Consider the following 23,349-nt stretch of genomic DNA (forward strand, 5'->3'; position numbering starts at 1 on the left):
AAACGGTCAACGAGTTGGTTAGGGTAGCTAAGTATATTGAAAGTCTGAGCAACTTTTGTTGGATAATTTGATACATGAGTATTTGTTCCAGCTACCTGAGTTAGTTGACCGTAAACCCTCCAAGCGCTCAGTGGTTAAGATTATGGTAAGTCGGCTAAACATTTAACGTTGCCATTGAGCTATCCACGTAAACGTTACAAGTTAGCCAAAAATGTTTCGACGTAGCGGACGCTAGCGAAGTTTTTATTTTTTACCTGGGTTCAATACAGTAACGACGTAAACGATAAAGCTAATTAGCCAGCCGAATGATTTTAGTAAGGTAGCTACATAGCAGATGTTACATGTTAACATGCAACAATACTGGTACTGCGGTGAAGAACGTGTACAGTTTTCAAATCCATGTCACCAGAGTGCAAACATTTTACCTTAAGTTAGGAAAATGTATCTACTGTATCCATCTTCTGTGTATAGGCTACTGAGTACTGTACTTTGCTGATAAGATTGGTACCCTTTCCATAAAATTCGGAATCGTTCCGTATTTCACTAAGAAAATTTACGTACGTCTTCAAAATTAGTATTTTCCGTATTTGACCGTCTTATTTATCAAAGTCAAATTAGTTTGCAAACAATATAGTATGAATGTATAGATAGGATATATAGTTCTATCTAACGTCTCAATAGCTCCGCCATCTTACCTGGGACCAGTTCGGAAAAGTCATAATAGCCTGATCTAAATAATTTTAGTCAGACTGCAATGATCTATTTGCACAGTATTTTGATTCCAAAATCATGTTTTCAATCTGAATAAGGGATTTCGAAGCTAATAGAATAGCCTACCGTGCGAATTATGTACATTTTCATAGGATGTCAGAGCATTTGACAGCTCAGCGGAAAGTTATATGTGCATATGTGTAATTTACTGAAACTCGTTTGATTCAACATTTCAGTAGGTTATGTTTAAATCTAGATTAGAATAGTTTTTCAATGCACCATAATGTAGCATAGTTTTGCAACATTATTACTGAATAGACAAACCCGTTTCAGTCGCTTATTTTTCGCATCAACTCTGATCGACCAAAGGAAAAAACACTCAAGCGCGTGTAACATACTTTGACTAATATTGTAATTCGAATTTTGTCATTTCCAATTTTCCAACCATATTTCCTAATTAGGTAATGCACATTAAAATGTAGGCCTATGGCCTATATGTTGGCCCATTGCATATTTAACGATGAAACGCGTTTTGTAAGGGAGGCTAGTTCAGATAACTAGACTATTTCAAAAAATGATGCTTTTTTTTGTGGTGCTGCTGGCCTCAGTCCAGTAGGGGTTACATCCCTCGGAGCGACGTGGACACTCTAGTACGGTCACATGGACTACCTCGCTAGGGGGAGCCCTCGAATGGATGTTTATGCGGACAGACGGGCGATGAGTGACGTTGATCAGGACGGACGGGCAAAGAGTGATGAGGATGGAGGGCACAGTCCGGACGAACAGGAAAGTGGCCTGGACGCAGAGGCGTTGCTAGAATCACAATACAACCCCCCCTACACCCCCGGTGAGACATTTTTCATGGAACTCCCTATGGCGTTGTCTCGTGTTCTTCTAACCACCAACGGCACCACATCATCCCTCTATCACATTGTCCTCTGGGTTCATTTTCTTCATTGATCCTCTTCCTAACAGCACTCCCTACTCCAAACAATTATTTCGCAGTGTGCTTTATGCCGCATCTTGGATGTTTCTAACTGGTTAGAATTTGCTGTTCAAAGTGCCTGCACAGATAATATTGTTTTTCCAGACCTGCACGTGTTGTAACTTCAGTAGGTTTTGGCTTTTACTTTCATTAGTTATAGAGTCGTTAAGGAATTGGGATATTTTAAGAATACTCACTTTCACTCTAAATAAATTGGGACGAGTGAGAGGTGTGATCAGAACAATCTATTGTGTAGTTTGACAGATTTTGAGACACAAAGCTGGACATTTGAATAGTAAACATTTATTGTCTTAAAATAGCAAAAGTAGCCTACTTATAAATGTAGACTGCAGTAATACTCGGCTTGGTCATTCGTCATTTGAAAAAACAACGGACGATTATATTGTAGTTAGGAAGACAACTAGGAAGCAGCGACGTCTAGCCATATAGAACCCTATGAAATTGTCACAGTGACCGTGTGCTTTGTGCGCAGTCTTGGAGTGACTGATTCAGGGCTCCAAACCCCCCCCACCACACACACAAGTTTTTGATGAACTGAAAGCATTAAAAGACGGAGGCTGAAAATGGAATGGTTTTCAAAGGTGTCATAAATGTTTATCTTTTCATAAGTATTTATTATCAATGGGGCCTTATAGTATTTTAATATAGCCTATAAAAAACAGAATGTGACAAATCTTGGGACTTTTAAGAATAAGAAATTCTGACTTCTTGAGTGAGTTGGTCATCCTGGTGGTACCCTCTGCCGGCAATACAACATCACTCATCGCCAATCGGTCTTGCTCAACATCCACTCAAAGGCTCGCCTTAGCGAGGACGTTCATGTCACTGTGCTGGACGCCCACATCGCACTCAGGGATGTAGCTGTCTCTCCCTCAGTGGCGGCCCGGGGATGTCTGCTTCGCTTTCGACATTTCAGAGTTGTGTGCTGGAGCTGCTGCTGGAGTGTGTGGCTTTTGAATGTGGTGCCACCATTAGTTACATAAACAAATAATCACTAGTCTAATGCATTTGCATTAATTGCACATCTATACATCCCACTTATACATACATGTATTTAATACTTTTACATTTTCTGCCCTCCTCTATTTGCACATCTGTATAGACGCAAACTGCATTTTGTTGTACTGTATTTGTTCATTGACAAAGCTATTCTAACCTAATCTTAACATAATTCCCTAATAATAACCTAAGTACTCCCCCTCCATTTACCATTCTCCAAAACTGTTCATGAATCGCCTCCCAGATTTATAACACAATCCCTCTCCACAGCTAAAGCAAATTAACAACAATAACATCAAAAATCTGTTTTTTTATATATATAGTAATCCCCCAGCTATCCGCGGTTCCACATTCGCAAACTGATGTATCCGCGAAAATTTTTCAAAAAGTCCGAAATTCTAAAAATGCGCTAATTTCAGCCATCCAGGCGTCGATCAGGTTAATTGCATTAAGTGCAAATATAAAGAAAATGTAAACTGTCCATTACATTACGATTATGCAAATAAACGGTCACGCGCACGATACGGTGTTTTCCTAGATGCGATTGTGTTGAATTAATACTTATCTGCTATTTGTGTTACGATTTTCCACATCCGTGAGGGTTCGCAGAACCGATCCCTCACTGATACGGGGAATGTACTGTATTCGAAATGTTCTTTACCTTAACGTATGCTCTAAAAATTTCTCCATGTGCTCCGCCTATTATTCTTTACCTTTATATAATGTATTATTTAATTAGTAACTTGTTTCATTTATATTTTACCCCTCCTAATGTTTCCTTTGAAGATTTACACAATGCCCACTAGACATCGCTGACTTACTTTGAAGGCAAAATACGAATATGAGATGTCTTATTGTTGCTGCCAAATCTGTTTCCTTCATGACGCTAATCCATTGTGGCCAAGCGTGCCGCACAAGCCCTGAAAAGTGAAGCCAAAACGTCTCGCTCGCCCCCTGGTGAGTGGTCCCAGTATAGGTCATAAACCCCGCCCTCCCCATGTTATTCAATGGGACGCGAGACCAACTAAACAATTAAATTACCCTTCAAATATATTTTTTCCGAAGCTGGTTTCTGTCATTTACTGTAGTTTGTATCACGCTAATGTAAATTCAAGAGTTTGTTTTTAAAATAAGTTGGTTTTTAGTTATTTAATGCTCTAAAAACGGTGGTGTGACGTCGTGATTCACAGCTGTGATTGACAGCTATCTGAGCCGAGGAGCCACTAAATCTTCGGAGGACTGAGGAGATTGGAACTTTACATTTAATCTCAAAATTTCTAGAATTGATATAATTTCACACGGAATAATGGGTTGTTCTGCAGTACATTGTGCTAACCGATCTGGCATTTCCAATCGATCTTTGAATTTTTTTCGGTAAGTTAAATTTATAAGCTATTTAATTAGTAAATAAATGTAATGGGCTAGCTAACGTTAGCTAAAAGACAACAAGCCTCGTTAATAGCCATGCTAATAGCTAGCAGGTGATCGTTAGCTAGAAGTTACCAATTATTTTTGTATTAGGCCTATTCTAAATTAAGGTAAACATGATGTAAGTTAGGCTATAACATATCGTCTAGGTTTAACAAGCAAAGGTTGTACTGTACTTGGACTTGCGATTAATTACGGTAGGCGCATTCTGCGAGGGAGAGTGAGGGCGGGGCACAGGGGTGGGGCCGTTGATTTCGCGGCTTTACGGCTTTACTTCCTGCTCGCTACTGCGCATAACTACTGCGCAGAACTGGTCCCAAGATCGCTATCTGCGCAGACGCAAGTCCAAGATGTCAGCGCCGTATCGGGACACTGGCGGCTTCAGTTTTCACCAATGGAAAAGAGCGAAAGGGCGTCGTCCATTTTTTTTACAGTCTATGATTGTGGCTATCGAGTTGTGACAGTTCGCTAGCTAGCTTCTAAGGATGTGCATGACATATATTTTCACTATCGATAATTCCTCAGCTTTTGTCGTCGAATCCTCGACCACTCCCACTCGTGCCAAAAAGAGGTACTAAAATATGTACTGTAATATGTTATGCAATATATTCAACTTTTTTTAAAATCTAGTGTACAACCTCAATAACGTTTTAGTATAAACAATTAGGCTAGACATTATTTTACTCGGGAGACATTCAGATTTAAAAATGCCATAACAGCAGCAAATAACCGAATGCACAGGTCTGTCAAGTCGTTAGTATTTTATAACAAGTGATTTATTTCAAATTATTTTTACAAGCTTTTCCATTAATTACAATCTTAAATGAACAATAAACGTAATCAAAAAAGTCTCCCAGCACAGAGGTATATATGAATTGCCTTACATTAGCAAACATCTTTGTGTCAATGTTTTCTAGCCATACCAATAAAACACACAAAATGTATTAGATTATCTACACAGCTGTTTTTTATATATACAGTCCTTTAAAACTATACTTTCCAAACGACACTACACTTTGTGTAGACTAACAGAGTTATGTTACAGTCTGTATTAAATCAAACAAACCTACTTCTGGTGTTCCAGTGAATAAGAATTATAATTGGAAGGAAGCTTAGTAGGAATCAATTATATAAAATGAATGAACAACAAACGAACAATCTGTCTAACGCATCCATAGATCCGAGATCTTAACATAATGTAAAGAATCAGTTGGCCATATTATTATAATCATTTATTGTTTAGAAAAATTTGCATGGCCACGTGCTCCGGGAGTTGGCTAACATAGTACGTAGACTACCGAGCCTGCAGCCGAGAACCTGTACAGAGGTCGCTGGGATGCAAAGGAATGCTTTTGCCAGCTGTGATAATTTCCTGTACCTGGCCGTTAGCCAGATTTTAGTCTATATGAAATAACCCGTCGTTACTTCCACCAAGTGAATCAATCTGTAGTGTTTCGTAACATTTGATTAACTTGTCGATAAATGCCATCCTTGTCGACAATTCGACTTTGTTCTCACCCCTACTAGCTTCTTACCTTGGGTTTTCAGTCAGACGATGGTTACCTGTATACGCACCAATGTGATGACTACTAGCTGAAAGTTAAACAGAAACGTGCGCGTGCACACAGTTACAATTCTCTGACCTCGTTCGCTAGCTTGATACTCCGAATGACCGTTGCACAGTGTTGTTGCTCTGCTCTGATGCTCGTGATAGTTACCTGTGCGCGATGGAAAATGCACGAGAAAAGCATTAGAAAAGCACGTCACAATTTAGCAGCATCGCTCTCCTTCGCTCTGATTACAGCAAGAGGGAAACACTGGGTAAAAACATTTACCCCCCTGTGTGCCAGATATATGAAGGTAAAACAGCGACATAAGTTTTGTTTTAGTTGTAAATTAGTGTCTCCCCTTGAAAACGTCATGAAACGTGCTACCGCAGACTCTCATTTGCAAAAAAAAATTGTCATAGTTCTAGCAAAATTTTTGAGCATCAGTATTTTACATTAGCAAGTGTTATTAATAAGATGCATGATTCCAAATATCAAGTTAGTTACAATTATGCACAAAAGTAATTCCAAGTTTTCTAATATTTTCTACACCTTTGCAAGACGTTTTTACAGTTACAATAGTAATTGCAAGTGTACAACCTAATTTACAACTGTAAAGAACGCATGTTGCTGTTTTACCTTCATACAGATTGTCGAGTATGTCTCAGAAGCCTAACTTAAAATCTACTCGCTTTTGGTGCTTGGCGAGTGTTAATTTCGGACATTAATTATCATCAATCTGAAATTGTAGAAAATTCTGCTTAATGTTAAGCTCACTTAATGTTTAGTTGTGCTTCTATTGAAGTAACGTTTCACAATTACAAATGTGGGTCTCCTGGAAATGTTTTGCTTAAGGCAGCTGTGGTGATGAGAAGGACACGGGCAACGCAAGTCACTGGGTACTTTATGTGTCAGCTTCATTTCAACTGCTCAGGGTGACGTAACCGCAGCAGCGGCCACCTACCTTACAATTTCTAAATGTTTATAAAATGTTTCGGTTACTTGTTAGGGTTTTTTGATTTTGTGGATTCATTGATTTGATTTCAATATCTACCCCACAGGCCACTAACAAGGAGAATCTGAACATCTCAAGTAGTCATCTCTGGGGTCATGCAGGTGATTCTGCTTTGAAGCAGAAAGCACTGAATTTGCCTCTTGGGTCTGTGGAACAAAGAAGTCCTTTAAGAGTAAATGTCAGTGTCAATCAATGCCATTCCTCCAATTCCAAGCCCTTTTGTGCTATGTCCAGCAACCAGACATTCCAAAATAACCAGTCTATTATGTCTAAAAGCAGCAGCAAAATGACTAGTTTGACAGCTCAGACTGGTCCGCACCCAACAATCTTGACTCCCCCTTGGCCAAATACAGACAGCCCATGCATGTCTCTCAATATGGAGACCCTGCCAGTATCTGATTTTGTAACATCACCTCTTCCTGACAGCAGTCACTCACTTACACCATCACAGTTTAATGGGGTGTTCGGAGCCAAGTCACTGGCCATTAACCCAAAAACCACATTCACACCAAGAACCATGCTCTCCCCATTTTTTAAATACGTCCATTTGCCATTACACAGGCAGAGCTATTGCTGCCCAGGCTCGAGTTCCATGCATGCCTCAAAGAACTGGAATATTGAAGATGAAACTTTACCAAACTGCAGTGGAATAAGTTGTTTTGAGGACACTGTAGACACTTCTTGCTTCTTACCTGTGGTGGTAGAGCCCTCCCTTGGCCGTCCTGCAATGGATATGTCTCGCACACAACCAGTTACTTTTCTGTCTATGAAAGAGAGTTTTCATACAACAGAAAAGGATGCCCATAATGATTTGCATAAGGGCTTGAATTCTTGTATCAGTTTGCTGGAAAGTCCACTGCCAAAAGCTCTTGGGGAGAAATTGCTCAATGCTTCAAGCTTCTCCAGATCTTCGCTGGAGGATACACGCAACATTGTCTCTATGAAAGACAGTGTCAGTAATGCAGAAGATGATGATTGCTGTGAAGAGTTGCATAAGGGCTCTTTTTGTCTCAGTTTGCAGGAAGGTCCAGTGCCAAAAGCTCTCGGGGAGACTATATCGCTCATTAGCTCAAGCTTTTCCAGATTGTCCCAAAAGGGAGCACATGACTTATTTGAGGGCAGCACCCAAAGTCAGGATTCATTAGAACATCAGGTACAAAACCTGACCAGAGAGGTTGCAATGCCGGCTCTGGTCCAAAGTTCTTGTGTTGCCTCTTCTGGTGTCACAGACACAAACCTCACCCACATAGTTGTGCCTGATGGTGAGGTGTTTGCTTCCTGCACAGTGCCGCTGTCCTGTTCGGTATCTGGTTCCTTGTTTGATTCAGGGTGTGATGACAAGAGGATGAACTCTAACAATGGCACTTTTGAATGTCTGGCTGAACCAACACTGGAGTTCAAGACTGGAACCCACTTCCTTACCAAGCCCAATGCCATAACTGCTGAAATGAGATCTGTGGAAATCAGACCCCTGAATGGCACATTTGAAGCTTGCCCCCCTATGATGTGCAGTGAAAATTCTCATGTGACCTGTGTTGGCAATGAGCACCCTTTCAGCAATCCTGAGACTAAGATTCAAACTGACACTGAACCAACGAGTGCTGATATTGATTTTGCTGAACCCCTGGCACAGCTTCAACCAGGCTCATCCAGGGAACATAGGCTTTCCGGAGGTCTTTGTAGTCAAAGTGTTGATTTGGAGAACCAAAAAATGGACACCTTCACCTTGGATGACACTCTGGAGTTAGATCCAAACATACTGGTAACGTCCACTCCCATGGCTGTTGGGAAACCAGAGAGGACCTCAGACGTCCGTAAAAGGCAATCTTCGGGCTTCCAGCCAAAACAAGCCCAACTGCCAGCTGCCTCAAACATTGTCACTAATAGAAAGTTGTTACTTCAGCCACTGAGTGCCATGTCCCATCCCAAATCACGTCTACCCCCACCAAGAACTGTGTCACAGCTTCCAGCGCTGGCTGGACAGTCGAAGACCAAGCCGGCCCATATGCCTCTGGCCCCTGTGGCCTTAGCCCACTCGGAGCCATTCCCTGCTATGCCTGGTAATGGAAGCAAAACAGGTGAAGGTCCTTTGGGGAATGTTGCAGCCACTGTTACTCAGCAGGTAGGTTATGAGTAATGCTACATCTTATCAGGTTATGCAGTATGGTGTGTGCTCTTAAACATAAAGATGGTAGAAGAATTACAGGCATACGTGTGAAGCTGACTCCACAGACCTGAAGGGTATTTGAAGAAATGAAATGTCGTTTATCATAACTGCATTAGCATTGCTATTGTTGCCACAAAACACGTGAAAATGTCTTTCTATTGGGAAAGCGCATTTGGTATGTCTATCTTCATATCTCTTTTAGGCTTTGGCAGATAAGATTTCCAGTATTCGGCAGAACACAGTTCCAGGTGAGCAATAAAAAAATTTCATAATCCTTTTTATCGTTTGGATATGTATTGCTTGTCTCAGTTCAAAATACAGTCCCTCAAAAAATTGTTTTTTTTAACGATCTTACCAACGGTCTAATTTCTGATACCAACATGAGTGTGCTCTAGAATAGTGAGAAGTACAGTCTTATGGAATAATGTGTTTGTGTGTTTTTTCTGTTTTAATTTTTTTCCCAGACACTTTGGTATTATTCACACAAGTATGTTGTAATATTTCACCACTCTTAGTATACTGCTCAAAATCATGTGATCATCACAGTATAACACCAAGTCGATTAAACTTTGTGTATATCAATCTGTCGAGTTATGAAGGATAAATGATTTTCAATCAGTGTCACCTGTTTTGGTGCAAATGAAAGTGACAACAGGTGCACTGGAGAGGCAACCACAAGACCACCCCCAAAAAGGGAATGTTTTTTCAGGTGGTGGCCACAGACAATCGCTCTCTCCTTATCAATCCTGACAGATTCTTCACTAGTTTAATTTTGCTAGGGTCTTTGTCACTACTGCATGCGGCAGTACCTGCAGCTCATTCAGGTTGCACGGTCAGTCCAGCGCCTCTACGATGGTACATCCATACGTGCTGTCGCAAGAAGGTTTGCTGTGTCTCCCAGTATAGTCTCACGTGCATGGAGGAGATACCAGGAGACGGGCTGTTACACGAGGAAAGCTGGACAGGGCCGTAGAAGTGCATCAACCCAGCAGCAAGACCAGTATCTGCTCCTTTGTGCGAGGAGGAACAGGGGGAGCACTGCCAGAGCCTAGGGTTGCATGATTTGGATAAAATATTGAATCACGATTTCATTCCAATTACAGTTATGAAATGCGATTTTCAAACATGGGTGTAAACAGCCTAGATAATCTCACTTAAAACTAGAGACCATAGCCTACATAATGTGCTATTAGACTGAATACAATTCAGTGTTTACTATTTTACACTTGTTACTAATTAGAGGGTGCAGCCTGGGTCGAACTGATTGTTTAACTGCTCGTTTAATGCAATGGAGTTTGCTATGTTTATGCCATTGCCATAGCTGGCTGGGCAAAATAAGCGCGAAGCACTTATCATTCACCTTTTTGTAGCTGAAAATCAGTGAAATTGGTGATTTGAATATTGCACATGTAAATATCGCAATTTCGATTATAATTAGATTAATCGTGCAGCCCTACCAGAGCCCTACAAAATGATCTCCGGCAGGGTACTGGTGTGCATGTTTCTGACCAAACTCTCAGACAGACTCCATGAGGGTTCTAAATCATCTAATGGAACCTGTGCTTAGAGCCCCGCACCATGCAGCTCATTTGGCATTCACCAGAGAACACCAGAATTGGCAGGTCCACCATTGGAGCCCTGCTCTCTTCACAGATGAGAGCTGGTTCACACTGCGCACATGTGACCGATGTGAAAGAGTCTGGAGAACGTTATGGTCCCTGCGACATCATCCAGCATGAACGTTTGGCGGTGGGTCAGTGATGGTCTGGGGAGGCATATCCTTGGAGGGTCGCACAGACCTCCACGTGGTAGCCAATGGTTACCTGACGTCTGTTAGGTACCCGTATGAAATCCTCAGGCCCATCGTCAGACCTTACGCTGGTGCAGTAGGCCCTGAATTCCTCCTGGTGCAAGACAATGTCCAGTATCATGCTGCCAGAGTGTGTAGGCAGTTCCTGGGAGGCACTGACTGGCCCTCACATTCCCCAGACCAGAATCCAATTGAGAACCTCTGGGGCGTTATGTATTAGTGCATCCGACACCGCAAAGTAGTGCCACAGTCTGCCCAGGAGAATACTGATGCCCTGATCTAGGTCTGGGAGGAGATCCCTCAGGAAACCTTCCGCTGTCTCATCATGAGCATGCTCAGATGTTGTGCATACAGGCACGTGGGGGTCATACACACTACTGAGACACGTTTTGAGTTGCTGTGATGAAATTCACGCAAGTTGGAACAGCCTTTTATCTAAATAGTTGACTTTGATAATTGGTGTGACTTTGAATCCCGCCCTCAATCAGTTTGTGATTTGTTTTCCATTGACAGCTGTTACGTTCTTTTGTTCTCAATGATTTACACAATGTATTGTAAAGATTTTGATCGAGACCCGATGTGTGATTTAAGTGTTCCCTTTTTCTTTTTCATCAGTGTAATTTGGTATGAGAATCTGTGTCATAGTATAACAATATTTCAGACAAAAGGCAATATCCGTTTTTGAAAAAATATTTCAGTTGGGACCCATTAATTTGATTATGTTTCTTTGGAAATTCAGAATTTCATAAAAGCTCTTTAAATGTTACGTCTATAGTTTCAAATGACCAATCTTGATTGTGATTACTTTTTCTACACATGGTCAGGGTTGTGACTTGAGTTTATATATGAATAGTGTTTCCTCTGCCAAATGAGGATACTAGTGGACAGAAAATGCCATACATGACATCGTTTGCAGCTATGGACATGAGCTGGATGTGTCCTATGAAAATAAATCGCAATTTGGCTAGTAATAGCTTAATGCTGAAACCTAAATGCTGCTTACAGCTATAAATCTTATGTTCTTCAAAATGTATTTTTTTTTGCAAATTCCCATGAATTAAAATGATGCAAAGGTGCCCAAATGTATATGGTAGTCAAGGGTCACAACTTCTGGTGCAGTGGCATGCAAATCGGCCTCATGCTGGCGCTGTCACAAGCCTGCAAAGTTGCACTTTTTGAAAGGTCACCACGCCCACCGATTTGACTTACCAATTTTGAAAACTTCTCACTGTGAAAGTTTTTGGCAATGGGACTCATAAAGTATGACATGATGGATTTTCGGCCATTTTGGATTTTCTGATAATCACATAAGTCAATTCCTATGGTAGCAAATGATCGATCTTCACGTACTTTGATATTTAGCATCTGTGGACCGAGGTCTTCAAAAGTTAGATTAGCATGCCAGAATTTCAATTTTTTTTTTTTTGCTATTGACCAGTGAACGTGTGGTCGCATGGTTTTTCACCTACATTCACTGGTATAGTTATTCTACTTGGTACATATATTAAACAAGTTGATATCACAAAAAAATAAATAGTCAACCAAACAGTTGAACATCTGCAAGCTCATGAAAAGAGTCATGAAAAGTGGTAGGTAAGTCCACCTTCTCACAAGGAACATATTTGCAATTGGGACTCATTTCCTCGGCCTTAATTGTTTTTTGGACGTTTTTAATTTGTGAGATGCGGCATTTATGGATGATGGTCTTCAAAACTTGTAAAAACCAGACCATTATGTTAAAAAACATGACCACTGAACTTGTGTGTGGTTTTCCAAAGTCTTACATGCATAATGGTATTATAGTTCTACTTGGTTCATATCTTGCCAACCATGAGACGACAGAAACAAGTGAAAGCAACCTTTGGTCAACCACACTGTGACGCCTTTGAGACTTCCACATTTGTGAGCTCACAACGCTCACCCCATTTGAGATACAATCTTGAAAATCGATACACAAGTCCAAATCCTCCCAAGGAACATATTTGCATGCAGTAGAACATTCACATTAGGAAAATAAAATGTTTAAAAGTATTTCTAGAAACATGTATTTTCATAAATAAAACAAATGTTTATGTTGTCCAATGTTTTCTAAAGAATTCAAGTATTTATATTAAACCAGTAACTTGATGTTTTTCTGCTCAAACTTAGGTTTTTAAGCCTGGGTTTTAAGCTAAAGCCAAAAAAGATCAGACATTTTCATCTGCCCCTGAAAGGAGATTACTGTGTTAATGGAGGCAACAGAAATGGGTTTGTCTGATGCCACTGTTATGAAATGCTGTTTAGGTGTTAGGTGTCAATTAACAACTTAAATAATGCTATCGCACATGTAAAATAACCCTATTACAATTATTTGTGGATAGTGTAGTATTTTTATCAGAAAGTTATTTTATTTTATGTACCCTTTTCATTACATAAACGTTACTTGTTATAGTGCTTGCAAAAATCTGTGAGCACTATAACCAGCAAACTTTTCAAAATATGACCGTATTGCCTTTTCACTCCCCAAACCAGAATCTTGGAGGGTGTGGCACATGTGAGCTATAACATGTTACTGTATATCCACTGTATTCTTATGTACAGTATGTGCACATCAATGCCAATTTGCCATTTACTGTACAAGTACCCATGTACCGGAGCGGCTCCCTGCTTTCTTCAGTAACTCTTCGCTCAATATTTTCCTCTGATTGGTGAATCTATAGAGTCCAAGCTGATGAGCACTGGTCTGATAAAACCACAAGCATCTGGCTTGCAGCCTGGCACTCAGAGATGCATGCCTAATCTCCGGCTTCCCGCAGTAATAGTGGCCACCCGCTCCACTACCAAACCCAGCCTGTCTGCAGGTATGTACATAGTTTGATTTATTTCCAAACCTTTTAAATTGACATTTGTACCCCAGGTTCAGTATGAAGTTGCTCTATGATCTATTCATAAAATGAATGGACAGTTACTGTTACTGTAGTGTTGTCCTATTCTGCAACAATTTCGTAGTCTAGAAAGGATGCTAGATTGTGCATCATCTACCTTTCAGTGAATCCAATAATTGTGCATGCTATTTTTCATTTACCAATTCCCTGACAAAGTGGTTTTAGTTGAACATTTGGAAGAATGAAATGCCTTACTCTGTTGTCATTTTGATTATTTTATTGTCTCACAGGTATAAGTCGGAAGAGTTTACAAGCACCCAGCCAAAGCCACAAGCACTTGGCAACCAGCAGTTGTGCTTTACCAGTAGCAAAGAGGAAAAAACTTAGAGAGGGTATTTCTCTTTTCGACATGTGCACTTGCTATAGCAATCATCTTGAATTTTGTACTTAGCCCACGACTGCCCCTTCAATGTGAGGCCAAAAACAAAATGCTTGATAATTCTCTCCATATATTTAGATTGTCCAAGTCTGGCTAATCACAGTAATGCCAGGAAAAGCTCTGCTAGGTGTGGGATGAAGCCTGTAACCAACCTGAAGGCCGCACCAGCAAAAAAACAGACCTCTGGTAAGTTACGGCTCCACTGCAACCAAAGATAACAATAGTTTAGTTTTGATTCTCTACTCCTCAGCTTTACAGTGTCACGTTATAGAGACCAACTGAAGGTAATACCATGTCAGTATTACTCTGGCATTTTAATTATTAGAAAGAGCCTTTTGCCGGACCTCGTAACATCTCATTCAGAGTAAGTGAGTGAGTGACTGACTACCCATTGTTAAGCCATACAGTTCATAAATGCTATTTGTGGTGGAAGTAAACTTAATAAGAAACCTTAGTAAGTTTAACACAATGCTTAGTGGTGTCTACCTAAATATTCAAACTTGACGCAATGTTAATGCATTACAAAAATGATCTAATGTCAAGATGCAATTTTATGACAATGTAGTATACCCCAATTGGTCCCAATACTGGCCTGCTAGATTACTATATACAAAACTGTATGTACTTCACCATCCGCAAAGTACGTACTTGTAGTACGTAGGATGTAATGTGATTTGAGATTCAGCCATTGCTTTTGATTTATGTGGTAGTTCACAAAGCATAGTGGTTGGCTATTCAGCTTGTACACGTTGCACTACGCTACTAAACATCCTCTGCAATGTATGGTAAATGAAGCCGAATATCTCTGCTAGCGAACATAGAATATTGTCAATTACAATAAAATTCTACATTAAATTCTTAAATGTTGTTATAAGTTGGGATTGCATTGTGATGATATAATTATTTCCAATTCCTTTACAACGGTACTAGTCTAACCACTACACTTAGTCTACAAAAAGAAGCTTCTGATCACGGCTCCAATTCCCTCTATATGCAAATACCTGTCCATTCCATTACCACAGAAAAGAAGCAGTTGAAACAAACCAATGATATTTATCCTGGAAGATATGTAGCTACGAGAGATGCATGCAGAAAAAACATGTTAAAAAGCTTCAAACTGTAGAAAATATGAATAGGATCTACATCATTATACGTATCTCATCCTAATTATACATTTGTTTATATTGTAGGCTAATTAATGCTTTCCTACTGAAAATGACAAGAGAAGACAAATAGAATATCATTTTCCTGGGCCAAAATTAAATTTTCTGTCTGCATGATCTGCACAATACATTATGCACACAATATAACGGGGAGCTGTTATGAATTATAAAATTATTAAAATGAATCAACGCATCAAATAGGCCTATCCTTAGCTAATAAAGCACATAGAATGCGTACAAAAGTGCATGCCCCCACAGGTCAGTACTGGTAAGACTTGAAGTCTATTTTCACCACTGATCCTCAGATATGTGACTTAAAAAATCTCTTGCCAGTCACTGAAATGTTCCTGACTACTTTTTTTATTTTTGGTGGAGCATATATCTCACTTTTTATTTTTTTAGATTAGATTAAACTCTGTCACTGAAAAAGTACAAGTACAGAACAACGAAATGCAGTTACCATCTAACAAGAAGAGCAAATATAAGAGGGCAGAAAATGTACTTGTATCAAGTATAATGTATGTAACAGATGTGAGATCAATAAATGTAAAGTCTATAAATATATTTTTGAAATAATTTTAAATGACTGAGGAGTGTGTGCCTATAGAGACAGATATACTGCAGGCATTTTCCTATATCTTTTTTCCTATAAGTCCATGTCCATCATCTTCCGCTTATCCGGGGCCGGGTCGCGGGGGCAGCAGTCTAAGCAGGGATGCCCAGACTTCCCTCTCCCCAGACACTTCCTCTAGCTCTTCCGGGGGGACACCGAGGCGTTCCCAGGCCAGCAGGGAGACATAGTCCCTCCAGCGTGTCCTAGGTCTTCCCCGGGGTCTCCTCCTGGTGGGACGGGACCAGAACACCTTCCCAGGAAGGCGTTCCGGAGGCATCCGAAACAGATGCCCAAGCCACCTCAGCTGACAGACCGATACATCGACTGCATTACTGCAGAAGCTGCAATGATCCGTCTGTCAATCTCCCGTTCCATCCTTCCCTCACTCGTGAACAAGACCCCTAGATACTTAAACTCCTCCACTTGAGGCAGGCACTCTCCACCAACCTGAAGTGGGCAAGCCACCCTTTTCCGGCTGAGGACCATGGCCTCGGATTTGGAGGTGCTGATTTTCATCCCCACCGCTTCACACTCGGCTGCAAACCGTCCCAGTGCATGCTGAAGGTCCTGGTTAGAAGGGGCCAACACGACAACATCATCTGCAAAGAGCAGAGATTAAATTGTGTGGTCCCCAAACCTGACACCCTCCGGCCCCTGGCTGCGCCTAGAAATTCTGTCCACAAAAATTACGAACAGAACCGTCGACAAAGGGCAGCCCTGCTGGAGTCCAACATGCACTGGGAACAAGTCTGACTTACTGCCGGCAATGCGGACCAAGCTCCTGCTTCGGTCATACAGGGACCTGACAGCCCTTAGCAAAGACCTGACAGCCCTTTCCTATAAGACTGACATTAATTTCGATATTCATGTCAGTGTGTTCCTACGTATTGGCCATGTCCTAAAGAAAGCGAAGAATGAGTTCAAAAGTATTATGTTATAATTCTTTCTCCGCTTTACCTTGGGGTGTTGATTGCAGAACTATATCTTAATAGCGTTCTGAGTTTTGTTTCCCAAAAGGCACTTGTTTCGGCAGGGTGACTCACGAAGGAACGAAAGCAGTGGAAAAATAGAATTCCCATACTACAATTCCCAAATGCACCACACTTTCCACAGCTAAACACCTTTTGGGGGCTAAATGCATTCAATGCATGCATATATGCCTATAGGGTTTTTTAAAAATAGATAGAAATCAATAGATAATCAAACTGAGAGGAGTCAGTGCAAATACGATTGCTTAAATTATGAGTCTGGTCCTATGATCTGACACTGAAATTAACCCATTTCAATGCCTGGACTCCTGGGACGGACCCGCTGAGATGCACCGTTCTCATAGCCTATTCACTTGATGAAAATGTTGTGTAATTGGCAAAACGGGGAAGAGCCAAGGATCTAAAACTGCACTCACCGTCTTCACACTCTGATTCTATATGGCGCGTTAAGCAAGAATACGGTGTAAAAAAAGAGTAAATAGTCTCCAAATAGTTTTGAATTCTGAATGGAACAATGCAGGCCTAATATACACCTATTTGACTTTGTGTAACATTGAAATCGAAGCACAGTTTGTTAGAGTTTTGAGTCTTAGCAAAATGTTTAAACTGGGATATGGGCACATGGTCCTTCAACCTTAGGTCATGCTGTAGAACATTCCGGGATTGTGGGGCATAGAAGGTAAAAGTTTTATGGCAATGATTTAACTTGCTGTGCTAACAACATATACTACTGGTTAAAGGATTTAGAATGACCCCATGTTTCCAGTTTTTATTGAAACATAAGCAGATCAATTCCAATGAATTACCTGAAATGGTACAAAAGTGGTAAACCGCTAGAGGTTAAGAGAAGTTTAGGTTGCCAAAAACGGAAACATTTATATTTTAGAGTTATAAAAAAGACCTTTGGGGAACAAGTAATGGGTTAACAACTTACAACTGTTCTGCAGTAATGGACGTAAATTACGCCTTGGAAGTCGATACTAACAATTCCTAGAGTTGTCCCAACTTTTGTTGTGTACTTACAAACCCACTGTCTGTTTAAAAGCAGTGTTGGAACAGACTGTGTTACTACACCCTCTTAAGCATTGGACAGCATTGTACTGCAGGAAGTATTATATTGATATCATAATGGCGAGACACAATGCAATTATCAAAGGAAATCCAACAGACCATTATAGTCTTTAAAAGTGTAGGTCTTTCCGTTAGAGAAATTGCAAAGAAAACCAATGTGTTCGTGAGAACAGTTTCCTACAGTATCAAAAGGCCCTTGGAAACTGGAGGAAACTCTGAATGGAGTGGTCTGGCACACCCACATGTTTACATTTAGCAATTGTGAAATATTTACCTTTTTTATCTATATTTACCTTTTAGCATATTTAGAAATTATTGTTGGCCTTTCAAAATGTCCTTCTATTGATACTTGACCCTCCATGCCACTACCTGCGTAACACCCCACACACAAAGAAATTCAAGAAAGTATTCATTAATGCACAAAGGTTCAGTAACCAGCAATTAGCAATTATTTTGATTGGCTTTGTCTTTGCAGGCTGTGCAAACTGTGTGCTACTTCAACAAGAGCTGGAAAAGTGTCGGCAAGAGCTCAAGTGTCACCAAGAAAAAGATGCCAGAAGCAGGTATTAGTCAAAGAAAATACTGTATATCATAGTTATTTAATTTTGGATGTGCCACAGTATTTGAATGCCAATGTGTCCATTCCCACTCAAAACAAAAAGCATTGGTGCAATCCAAAATACTCAGACACAATATTCCAGTGTATCCACTGCCTTGTAAATGGGGTAATGATGTATGTTATATACGATTTTCTCGACATAAATTTCTTTTTAAGTTGGCAATTTGCCCCACGTTTTACCCAAACTATGTTTGTATTCAACTTTGGATAATCCCACAGTTTTCAAATACAGCACAAGTAGGCTTGTTTACAAACTGTGGATGGAAATGTGGATAGTGTGGTTTTACCATAATCTGGATCTCTGGGAACTAAAATGTTTATGTGGAATGGGATTTCTGCAAGTGTGGTTGTAAGGCAAATGTATTTTGTCACCTATTTTCTATGGTCCATTGCTGATGCTTATTGTCTTTTCAGGTGATCTATTGTCATTTTTCAACCTATATCCAAAATGTATTTCAGAACTACAAAATGAGATGTGTTGGAAGACACCATTACAATGGATAGCCCAGCTGAATTATTGCCAGCAAAGATGAATCTAACAGATTTTTAACCTTGCATTAATAAAATGTGTGCTATAAGAAAAGGTAATGAAGGTAATAGGTAATAGGTAATAATATTGTGGGGAATTCTTAAAGTAACTCTACTTAAGGTTTATTTGCATCAATGGCAGCTGCTATCATCTTGTTTTTGGATCATCTTGCTGCTATCATCTGGTCATTGGATGTTATTTTTTGAGTAATTGGTTTTTTATTGTAAAGTTAACATTAGTTGTGCAACTAGCTAGCAAATTTGCAAGTCATGTCTTCTAATCTTTGTCTAGTTTATGTAATAAGACCGTAGTTAATAGTTTTTCTGTTGATGTACTTATTCTTTACAATTAAAACAGATGTCAGTTAAAATAAAAGTAATCATGCATGTTTTATTTTTCTTGTAAAGTGTCCAATATCAAAGAGGGATAGAATTGTTAGGGCTTGTTACAGGGCATTGCAGGAAAGTGAGGTGGCACACGAGCTTGAGGTCTATTAGCTCAAGGAAGATTTAATCAGTTTTCAGAAATGTGTCAGGTGCTACAATACCATTTTGATTTTAATCTACTTAAGTATTGAGACCTTAAAGTAAAAATTGCCCAAGGCATATGAAAATAGGATTAGAAGTGGCAACATTTCAGAATGTCACCTTTTCTTTCAATTCAATTTCAGCGCTTATTTTAACTCAGAATAACAGAGTTATAATCAGAGTTTCCCCCCCCCCCCCCCCCCCCCCCCAATTTTATTTAGACATTTGGCTTACAGGTGTTTTTAATTGCTCAGATGTTTCCTGTTGAAATGATTGGTCACATGTGAAAGAGCTGTGAATTTGTAGTTTCAGTTCCATCTCTTGCTTTTGCCAATGGAGTCTATTTTTTGGTTTCAGTAAGCACTGAAACACCCTACTCTAATGCATGCACTGTTTGCACAAGCTAGGATTGACACAAGAAATAGTGAAACCGAGTTTATGAGACAGCGGAGAAGTATTAAATCAGAATGACTGATGAGTTGTCACTCAACGTCATTGTTGCCTTGGTTACGGAAACTCAGGCGCTCAGTAACTTTGAGTTGCAGTTCTCCCAGATACACAAGTTGACAGTTCTGTAAGCAGAAGACCCCCCCCCCCTCTGTATCTGCAAACTGTGTTTGTATGTGTGAGAAAAATGTAACCAATATCCCACTTGGCGAAAAGTCAAGTCACCTTTTTATTTATATAGCACTTTTAAAAACCACCGGGCATCAGTGAGCTCCTGGACAGTCTGTGGTGCTACTTGGCAGCGTTGAATGCACCGATGCATAACTGTAGAGGGAGATGGATTAACATCTCCCCATAGTCTCAAGAGCATGGAGGAGATACCAGGAGACAGGCCATTACATCGCAGTCCAGAATACACAGCACTGTAAGCCCATTGGCTAATTACTGCCGTGTTTTGACTGAACGTGAAGGCATTGATGCCATTGACTGGCCCTCACGTTCCCCAGACCTTAATCCAATTGAGAACCTCTGGGACGTTATGCATCGGTGCATTCGATGCTGCCTGCCAAGTAGCACCACAGACTGTCCAGGAGCTCACTGATATCTTGATCCTTGGTGTGAGTTTGAATCCAGACCTCAATTGGTTGATTTGTAGCGCTTTTGCAAAGAAGAGTGGGCAAATATTGCCACGTCAATATGTGCCATGTTAATAGACCCCAAAAAGACTGAGTGCTGTAATAAAATCAAAAGGTGCAAAGTATTAGTTTTAGGGTGTGCACACTTATGCAACCAGGTTATCGTAAGGTTTTTATTTTTCATTTTCCCTCCTCAAAGATGTTTGTTTTTCAATTTAATTGTTCACATTATAGGTCACATTAAAAGTGGAAAATGTTCTGACATTACTTATCTTTGTCTCGTTCTTTTACATCACAAAAACCAGGCATTTTAACAGGGGTGTGTAGACTTTATATCCACTGTATATCTACACAAAAGCTGTATTACTAGATAAGCATAGATAAACATTTCCAAAAACACTATCTACCTCAACCTCTTCAGTAGTGAAGATCTTTCCTCCTATGGTTCCTCCTGTTTTTTGGACCCACTTCTGGGTTGAAAGTTCCCACTTCCATTCCCTGCCCCTCACCTCCGTCTTTGGCCCACAGAAAATGTCTGAAAAGATCCCTGCAGCTGTTACTCATGACCTCTCCACCAGCCTGTAGGATCTGGCTGCAGTCTCCACTCGGTGGCACATGAGGTCAGAGAGCTCTTGCTTTTTTCAGGGTGCTCCTCATGCGTTACTGAGCCTGTTAACTTGCTAATGAGAGTTGTGGTCATCTCACTCACCAGAACAGCCTTGCAAAGCTGTTAATGACCTGACCTGACTTAGCGCCTGACCAGTAAACTAGAAGTTTTTTCATTTACTCCTGTGCTGTCCATTATTATAGACCCTAAAACAATAAACTCCTGCACCATGTAAAAATAGTGAGATATTGTAAGTTAAGTTTGAACAATACGCTTTTTATACAGTACTGTGGCCAATGTGTTAGTATTTTAAAATGTTTGAACATTACACACATTTAATAAAAACACATTCAGATAAAATAAAAAATAAGTAACATTTAGTTCATGAATGTAATTATTATAGATAGCTATCTAGCTATAGTGTTACTGGTTGTCTATCCAGCTAACCCCTTTAGCTACCTCACTTTCCATTACTCCTCTAGCTACCATTTTCCCCCAATTTTACATTAAGCCTGAGAAACAGTATTATAGTATTTTAATAAGTAATAAATATGAGCCTTAAAGCTACAACTTCAAATTTGCATATTATGTCATTATCTTTTTTTACTCCCCATTAATGATGCTCAGTCTTCTTCAGCAATGGTTTGATTTATAATGTGATGGAAATTTCATTGATCAGAACTCTTAGAGGAGGTAGTACAGAGATGAAATTCTTTCACAATTGACAGTTTATTTGCAAATAGAGAGACGCGTGAAACACTTACAAAAATAATAATTCAGAGTCTCTAAAAAGTAGATATTTATTACAGTTAAAAGGGGTGATGGTAAGATGCTGCCCATCTGTCTTAATATGTCAATAAAACACATTCCCTTTGTTCTGTCAATACCTAGACTTCTCACAAGGGGCAAGCAGTCCTCCCCCACATGGGTAACCTCTTCAACTCTAAGAGGTCTAATAGAATCCGGACAGACAATAGATGCCCTGATTAGTTATACAGATGGACAGATGAATGAGTAACCCTTTAATTTGCTGATACCTGTCAATGATGTCCCCTAGGCAAATACCAGAGCTGGTGGAACAGGTGTTACCGTAGGGCACGAGTCACTAACCCGTCGATCGTGGTCGACAAGTCGATCTTGGAAGCATTTTACGTCGATCGCGAAGAGTTTTCAAATTCAAAATAATATTTGTATTCATTATCATCATCATCATCTTCCGCTTATCCGGGGCCGGGTCGCGGGGACAGCAGTCTAAGCAGGGATGCCCAGACTTCCCTCTCCCCAGACACTTCCTCCAGCTCTTCCGGGGGGACACCGAGGCGTTCCCAGGCCAGCCGGGAGACATAGTCCCTCCAGCGTGTCCTAGGTCTTCCCCGGGGTCTCCTCCCGGTGGGACGGGACCGGAACACCTTCCCGGGAAGTGGTAGATCTTGGTTTACATTTGGACTTGGGATGTGATGTTAGGCTTGAAAAGGTTGGTGACCACTGCTGTAGGGCCTCCTTTCAACCTTATGTGAAATCTGTCAGTAATGTCTTTAATGTGAACTTAATGCGGTACTCTGGGCGCAGATTGCAACCAACAAGATTTATAATTTTTATTTTCAATACAGTGCTTGAAACTCAAAAGATGGAAAAGAATGAGTCAAAATGCAGAGGCATTGCTAGGACCACAATCAGTGGAGTAGGACCGGGCTGGAAAAGGGATGCTAAGTATATAGGGCCTTAACGTGTAGAGGGGACCTCAACAATATTTGAATCTTGAATAAAGAGGGGAGGGGCTCTCAGAGACTGCCTGTGTACAGTGCCCAGAATTTGGTGCTATACCTTTGATCACAATAAATTAGGGGCTTAGCCCCTCCAAACCCACCCCAAAGAAATTTGAATGTACATGCTAGCTGCTTACACTGATACATTGTCAATCAGACAAACTCTCTAGCTTCACTTCTTATATTGCTCTTAGAATAATTATTCAAAAATGATTGTTAACACAATGTGCATGTGCCAAATAGTGCGAAGTAGATCTACTGCTTGAATGACACAGAGGACCCAAAACATTTTTGTTTTAATTAACAATATCATATTTTATGAGGGCCTTAATGCATGATCGGAATTACAGATGAATAGATCAGTGGCAATTTATTTGAATTTTTCTGTAAATAAATA

The 23,349-nt window shown here is 40.3% G+C and overlaps 1 protein-coding gene across 3 annotated transcripts; it reads left to right on the forward strand.

The window, feature by feature from the left end:
• Positions 1 to 19,683, forward strand: si:ch211-126c2.4. Of its 3 annotated transcripts, XM_020046249.2 has the most exons (9): positions 1 to 145; positions 1,320 to 1,558; positions 6,753 to 8,828; positions 9,076 to 9,121; positions 13,383 to 13,523; positions 13,838 to 13,939; positions 14,065 to 14,172; positions 18,298 to 18,385; positions 18,901 to 19,682. In XM_020046249.2, exons 3-9 carry the CDS (start codon positions 6,933 to 6,935, stop codon positions 18,911 to 18,913), a joined length of 2,394 nt encoding a protein of 797 aa, XP_019901808.2. In that variant the 5' UTR covers positions 1 to 145; positions 1,320 to 1,558; positions 6,753 to 6,932; the 3' UTR covers positions 18,914 to 19,682. The 3 variants fall into 3 exon arrangements, with proteins under 3 accessions (XP_019901808.2, XP_019901807.2, XP_010865041.2); XM_020046248.2 differs by lacking the exon at positions 1,320 to 1,558 and having other exon boundaries at positions 18,856 to 19,683; XM_010866739.4 differs by lacking the exon at positions 1,320 to 1,558.
• The last annotated feature ends 3,666 nt before the right edge of the window (positions 19,684 to 23,349 follow it).

Source organism: Esox lucius, chromosome 5 (assembly GCF_011004845.1).
Source record: "Esox lucius isolate fEsoLuc1 chromosome 5, fEsoLuc1.pri, whole genome shotgun sequence".
Lineage (NCBI taxonomy): Eukaryota > Metazoa > Chordata > Actinopteri > Esociformes > Esocidae > Esox > Esox lucius.

Bases quoted from the DNA above. Each gene is read 5' to 3' on its own strand.
- si:ch211-126c2.4 (XM_010866739.4), top strand. The intron at 13,524-13,837 runs GTATGTACATAG...ATTGTCTCACAG, and splicing joins CAAACCCAGCCTGTCTGCAG to GTATAAGTCGGAAGAGTTTA. The intron at 14,173-18,297 runs GTAAGTTACGGC...TTGTCTTTGCAG, and splicing joins AGCAAAAAAACAGACCTCTG to GCTGTGCAAACTGTGTGCTA.